General features: G+C 44.5%; 1 protein-coding gene across 1 annotated transcript in view; it reads right to left on the bottom strand.

The window, feature by feature from the left end:
* Positions 1-10: 10 nt before the first annotated feature.
* SARC_01966 (hypothetical protein) overlaps positions 11-7,555 on the bottom strand; it is a gene marked incomplete at its 5' end in the record, with an annotated part of 9,942 nt that continues 2,397 nt past the window's right edge. The window contains 8 exons of the mRNA XM_014304284.1: positions 11-259; positions 443-555; positions 1,421-1,548; positions 3,168-3,267; positions 3,553-3,628; positions 4,914-5,019; positions 5,578-5,678; positions 7,104-7,198. Coding sequence (XP_014159759.1) covers positions 107-259; positions 443-555; positions 1,421-1,548; positions 3,168-3,267; positions 3,553-3,628; positions 4,914-5,019; positions 5,578-5,678; positions 7,104-7,198 — 872 coding nt within the window. The 3' untranslated portion in view covers positions 11-106. The remainder of the gene's footprint in view (positions 260-442; positions 556-1,420; positions 1,549-3,167; positions 3,268-3,552; positions 3,629-4,913; positions 5,020-5,577; positions 5,679-7,103; positions 7,199-7,555) is intronic.

Below are 7,555 nucleotides of genomic sequence, written 5' to 3'. Positions count from 1 at the left end.
CTTATACATACACTCCTATCCATCTATTTCGTGCCAAATGGCCCTCATAGAAACCTCCCCGCAAATTGTACCATCCGGAAACCATTTACAAGCCCCCGGTCATACTCTATGCAGCGGCGCTTACGGTTCTGCGTGCCTTGTACCTTTCTTCTCCTCTGAGAAACCGCACCTTCTCTTCGTCTGTCAGTAGTTGAAGCTTGGGAATGGTTAGGGCGCCCCCATGCCATGCCAACGGGACCATCGAGAAGACACAGCGGACCTGGTTTTGAATTCGGAGGGGAATTGTATCAATACTTGTATCTACCTACACTATTCACAGACGCGCACAGTGGTGTACTAGGCATACCTTGGCATCAATAGTAGCTATATTACGGCCTACCTACCCTGGGGATACCTTGGTATCATTGGTAGCTGTACTACCGCCTACCTACACTGGGCATACCTTGGCATCGGTTTTGCGGGTTTCGATGGGTGCGTACGCAGTGACAATGACTTCCACTTCAATGCTCCGCTCGCTCACATACGTTATCCGCCCACTCACAGACATGATTTCTCCTGTGATTCAAAATACACGTGGCTATTACTGACAATACAAATGAACAATCTATGTTATAATGTTATAGTTATATAGAGTGGGACAGGGTGCGATACAGCACACCACATATAAGGGATATTACTGGTGGGCAAGAGTGGGCAAACAATATAAATGAACATATACGCTAAACTATCTATGTTGTAGTTATATAGAGTGTACCAGGATGCCATACAACACACCGCACATATGTGGTAAGGATTGCCACCCTTTAGCGACGGGATGGAATCAGGTTACGTTGGTACCGAAAAACCAGTAGTGTCTCTCGCGATAGTATGTGGTCGAAACAGGCTGTCATGCACGTCGAAGATATCGGACTGAACTCGCACACACTCAGAAGTAACGTAATGCATTATATATCGTCGGACCGTTATCCTTTGAGGCGATATACTGCCAAGGGTGAGCACAGAAACATACAACATATGATGCACCTCACCTACGTACATACACCCGTTCACATGATATCCAAGGACTTACAGGTACATTTGCACCTCACCTACGAATATATACCCGTTTGTATAAACTTCAAAGACGAAGACTTACAGGTACAATGCGCTTGTTGTGCATTGAGATTGAGGGCTAGTCTAATATACCGTTTGTTTTCCTTGTCCCCATATACAACAACCCGACATGTAGTAGACGTTTAGACAGCAAGACGAGCCGGAAATAAAGATCTATACCAAAAATCAAAAGTGCACTCGACAAATAGCGGAAGATCACCTGCAAACGGCAACAACCACGTCTCACCCAAGCGCACCCGTTCCAAAATGAAATCCAAATTGGAGAAGAAGAAAACCTGAAAACGAAATTTTATAAAACAGTGCGTACCCAAATTAATGGGCTTGAAAAACTCCATCTGACTCAGCGCTACCGTCACCACATTGCTACGCGCGTGTCTCACGGCCGCAATGCCCGCACACGTGTCCATGAGTTTCATGATGACGCCGGCTGTGGCTCTAGTACAGGTGGTGTGGTAGTAGGGTATGAATGGATTTGTGTTTAGAAGGTGCCCATGGGGTGTAGTGTGTCATAGTGTGTAGTACAGTGTAGTAGAGCCCATGAGGTATAGTGTGTTGTAGTGTGTCATGGTGTGTAGTACAGTGTAGTAGAGCCCATGAGGTGTAGTGTGTTGTAGTGTGCCATTGTGTGTAGCACAGTGTAGTAGAGTCCATAAGGTGTTGTGTTATGTGTGTCATGGTGTGTAGTACAGTGTAGTAGAGCCCATGAGGTGTAGTGTGTTGTAGTGTGCCATAGTGTGTAGCACAGTGTAGTAGAGCCCATGAGATGTAGTGTGTTGTAGTGTGTCATGACGTGTAGTACAGTGTAGTAGAGCCCATGAGGTGTAGTGTGTTGTAGTGTGTCATGATGTATCGCACAGTGTAGTAGAGTGATGTGTAGTGTGTTGTAGTATGTCATGGTGTGTAGCACAGTGTAGTAGAGCCCATGAGGTGTAGTGTGTTGTAGTGCGTCATGGTGTGTAGTACAGTGTAGAAGAGTCTGTGCCATCTGTAGCGTATTCATACGAGTCTGTAAATGGTCTTCTCTACCACTACAATGTTCCATACCAACAACGTAATACGTTAATGCAATACGTACGGATGGAGAACACATGTCATGCGACAAACTGCATCCGCAGCTACCACCCGCCCAAGCGCACCTGAGTGCTGCTGTGGTTGTGCTCAACATATTACTACAACCCATGAACGGACAGCTGGTTTATGACATCCTGACAGGAGTGGTCTTAGGGTGGTAGGGTTTTAGGGTATTAAGGTATTAGGGTATTAGGGTTTTAGGGTATTAGGGTTTTATGGTATTATGATTTTAGGGTATTAGGGGTTTAAGGTATTAGGGTATTAAGGTTTTAGGGTATTAAGGTTCCAGGGTATTAGGGTTTTAGGGTATTATGGTTTTAGGGTATTAAGGTTTTAAGGTATTAGGGTTTTAGGGTATTAAGGTTTCAGGGTATTAAGGTTTTAGGGTATTAAAGTTTTAAGGTATTAGGGTTTTAGGGTTTTAGGGTATTAGGGTTTAAGGGTATTATGATTTTAGGGTATTAGGGTTTTAGGGTATTAAGGTTTTAAGGTATTAGGGTTTTAGGGTATTAAGGTTTTAAGGTATTAAGGTTTTAGGGTATTAGGGTTTTTATGATTTTAGGGTATTAAGGTTTTAAGGTATTAGGGTTTTAGGGTATTAAGGTTTTAAGGTATTAAGGTTTTAGGGTATTAGGGTCTTAGGGTGTTAAGGTTTTAGGGTATTAAGGTTTCAGGGTATTAGGGTTTTAGGGTATTAGGGTTTTAGGGTATCAAGGTTTTAGGGTATTACGGTATTACGGTTTTAAGGCTTTAGGGTATTAGGGTTTTAGGGTATCAGGCATTTAGGATTATATAGCCCTCCCCTAATTAAAGTTATTTTAGGAGGCTATGCCCTATTCCAGCTGCGGTGCGGATGCGAGTGGTGTGGTACATGCCCACAACCACACTCGTTCTGTAGTACTTACAAACACACTTGTTCGGTAACACCTATAAACACATTCGTTCTGTAGCACTTAAAGCCACACTCGTTATGTTGCACCTACTTGTTGTCTTCGCAGTGTGAGGGGCACACCATCTGAGCCAGCTCAGTGAACGACCATCCCACCGTCCGCGTGTCTCCGTCATTCAGGTGCGTCTCGCGACCTGTATTTGGAACGCGTTAGTCCAAGCCAACCGCAAGCCGAGATCAGCACACATAGCGTATTGTTGGTATCATACGTGAGTGGAGTCAAATCGTAAACGTTCAATTGCGTCTGTGTAGATATCATACGACGCAATGCAGGAACACTCCATATGAATATCAGCAGTACAATCGCACCACAACCTGCAACTCAACTCAACTCAACTCAAGGTAACTCCACTCACAACAACTTCAATCACAACAACTTCACTCACAGGAACTTCACTCACAACAGCCTACGGTCTTACCCAGACCCCTACGGTAGTCCTCGAGATCGCTGACAACCGGCTGGATGTGCTTCAGGGACTTGGCTGTGGCATGCTCCTGGACGACGAGTACGCAATACAGTTCGTGTTTTCAGTACACAATTAGACGAACTCGCTCCATATGACAATATTAAAGACACACTCACTCAATATGACAATATTAAAGACACACTTACTCCATATGACAATATTAAAGACACACTCACTCCATACGAAAGTATCAAAGACAAACTCACGCCATGTGAAAGTATTGAACACAAACTAGAGACGATGATGACCCAGCCGTAGGGGTATCGGAATAGTATACTCTGACGAAACAGCTGAATCGCTTTCCCTCAGAGGTAGTGTCTGGTGAATGGTCGGCGATGCAAAAGGTCGCAGAATGAAGGCACGGCCCAGCATGCGTCTGTGCCTCTATACGTATCAACAGTTCAGAAGTGAGAGGTACCATAGAATCACAGCAACACCTCATGTGAAGGTGCATCTGAACAGTTCAGAAGTGAGGGTTACCATAGCATCACAGCAACACCTCATGTGAAGGTGCATCTGAACAGTTCAGAAGTGAGGGTTACCATAGTATCACAGCACCACCTCATGTAAAGGTGCATCTGAACAGTTCAGAAGTGAGTGCTATCATAGCATCACAGCAACACCTCATGTGAAGGTGGATCTGAACAGTTCAGAAGTGAGGGTTACCATAGCATCTCAGCAACACCTCATGTGAAGGTAAATCTGAACAGTTCAGAAGTGAGGGGTACCATAACATCACAGCAACACCTCATGTGAAGGTGCATCTGAACAGTTCAGAAGTGAGGGGTACCATAACATCACAGCAACATCTCATGTGAAGGTGCATCTGGGCTGCGCTACAGTACATTGGAGATCCTACAGGCTGTGCGATTGGCCCCGATAAGTGCACCTGCACCTGCACCTGTAGAAGTGCACCTGCATCTGCACTTGTATAAGTGCACCTGCACCTGTATAAGTGCACCTGCACCTGCACCTGTATAAGTGCACCTGCACCTACACCTGTAAATGTGCACCTGTACCTGTACCTGTGGGACCATGAACCGAACCTCTCATAGTGGTACACACACAGCGGGTCATACGCATTATGCAACAGACGACGTACAGTATATTCAACTCTAAGCAGAATGTGTGTAGATCGCTTAGCACTCATTACTACTGTCAAACGGACCATCAGAATATCAACTGGCCAGTCATATGCATTATCACGTGCATCTACTAGACATGCCGTATACAGATACTTCCGAAACAACTCTACTTGCTCTATCGTATGCGAATACGTTCTATACCACTGGTTGTCTGTGCGATAGACATACCTTCTGACCCTCGGCATACGCTTGCTTCTCGTCGTCATTGATGGGCACTACAGGCGGCACGCGCTGCGGTACTTCGGAGTCTTTTCCTGCCCTAAACGCTACGTACCTACAAGAAAGTGGTTATAAGATCAAGCATAAATCGCTCCTGTTGTGAGTTAGGGGGCCGTAGCCATGTCCTGTCCTAAACTTATGTGACCGCCTGTCCCGTGGCATGTACGCTCGGATTGCGTACGCAACGATTCCACAGTGAGACCATTTTGCACTGTCAAAACCCCACGAAATGTTTCAAGAAACAGACACCGTGTCAAAACCTCACATAATATATTACGAAATGGATACCATCCGTACTATATACATTCTCTTTGAGAGATCAGTGACGCATTTATGGGGGGAGTGAAAATCAGCATCATATTGCCACAGATAGAGCAGCACGCCAACGCCGACCACAAGCACCTACCGCGCACAGTACATGCAATGTGTGTGTATCGTTTGGCGTCCATATTTGGGCGCATACCCATGCTAGCAGTCAGTACAGTGTCATCGTACTACAACACGGGTGCAAACAATCTATACAATCCTAAAACCCCTAAAACCATAAACCCCCTAAAACCTGTACATGCGTATGGATATGTTTAGCCTTCAATAACACCGCTTAACAACGTACCAGATACGTGCCTGATTGCACAGAGTGAGGTGTCCGCTCAGTAAGTTCTCGGCCCAAACGTCCACGTGCACCTGCACAGTCCGATTTGAAGCGTAGGCGACCTGGAATGGAAAAGGTATATACCGAGTGGAATGAGTGAGTACATACAGAGTGCGGTCACACACTTGCGCTGCTATGTAGCAGTACATACAGAGTGAGTATGTAGCAGTACATACAGAGTGAGTATGTAGCAGTACATACAGAGTGAGTATGTCGCAGTACACACAGAGTGAGTATGTAGAAGTACATACAGAGTGAGTGTGGTTGCTGTAGCAGTATATCTTCTCTGTGCTAGACCTATAACACCCCCGAGTGTACCCCTTATCCGTATGATGAGTGTCAATTCGGTAAAAACATGGTGACAGGTTCTGCAGGGCGTGTAGCTATACTGCAGCCGTGGTCACTCTATGAGAGTCATACACCTGATACAAAGGCGACTATCTATAGTCATAACTTGTACTGAGCGTCTGCTGTCTGTGGAAGTAAACTCTTGAAGCGAAGCCATTATCAGATATACTACAGCCTTGGTCACTCTATGAGAGTCATACACCTGATACAAAGGTGACTTATCTATAGTCATAACTTGTACTGATCTTCTGTCTGTGGAAGTACACTCTTGAAGCAAAGCCACTAACAGCTGTACTACAGCCTTGGCCACTCTATGAGAGTCATACATCTGATACAAAGGCGACTATCTATAGTCATAACTTGTACTGAGCTTCTGTCTGTGGATGTGCACTCTTGAAGCAAAGCCATTATCAGATGTCTGGCGCGGCCTTGTCTAACCACAGTCGTGGCATGATTGCACACTATTGTGATATTTGTATGCGCAGGCTAGGGAGAGAGAGACCCACAGAACGGCCACTGTTATAACGAACTATAACAGCAATGTAGCCAACCAACAGTCATGGCATCAGTGCACACTACTATATTATATGTTTGCGGAGGCTGGGCAGTGAGAGAGCCACCGGTATTATGAACTATACCAGCATTATAGCCAACCAACAGTCGTGGCATCAGTGCACACTACTATAATACATGTCTGCGGAGGCTGGGCAGGGAGAGAGCTACGGAACGGCCACTGCTAGAATGAACTATGATAGCATTGTAGCCAACCAACAGTCGTGGTATCAGCACCATACAGTGGTCATGGGATACACACGTTTACTGGGACCGTTTACAGCAGCCGAGTGCTCTACCACGCCTACGCATGATATCTTTACGGCTGTATGCACGGAAGTGGTAAGGTCACCGTACTCTCTGTAGAGCATAACTACACCACTACATTGGATACAACCTGAGGGCATGGGATGGGAAGGGTAACTACACCAACACATGAGCCACATACACGGCAATGCATCTGTTAGACAAAACAGGTAAGAGTGTATGTAGCAGCAAAGAGTGGGGAATCGTAGTCAGTTGCCTCTAGACTAGAGTTGGGCCAACTCGTACACACTACAACCTGCATGAGACATGCATACACACACCTTTGCATTCACAACCGCACACTGGCCTAAATACATGGGGTTGATGAACGCGCTCTTCTCCATACGCGCAGAGTATGGCACCAGCGGTTGATCGTCTGCACGGAAGTACTTTGTAATCAGTTACTGAGCGAAGTATGTACACACGTACCGTACGATGGCGATACCAGCGAGTAAGGAAGGTATTTTGCAGCAATCATGATGCCTTAGAGTTAATGTAGGAGAAAGCTTACCGCATATAGCATCTATTCGTTCAGTGTTGTTGATTAGGGTATATATACATCCATTTATTTTTATAATTATATGTATATATATATATATATATATATATATATATATATATATATATATATATATATATATATATATATATATATATATATATATATATATATATATATATATATATATATATATATATATATATATATATATATATATATATATATATATAT

The sequence above is a fragment of the Sphaeroforma arctica genome (genome assembly GCF_001186125.1).
Source record: "Sphaeroforma arctica JP610 unplaced genomic scaffold supercont1.84, whole genome shotgun sequence".
Taxonomy (NCBI): domain Eukaryota; class Ichthyosporea; order Ichthyophonida; genus Sphaeroforma; species Sphaeroforma arctica.
This window is presented reverse-complemented; position numbering and strand designations above follow the sequence as displayed.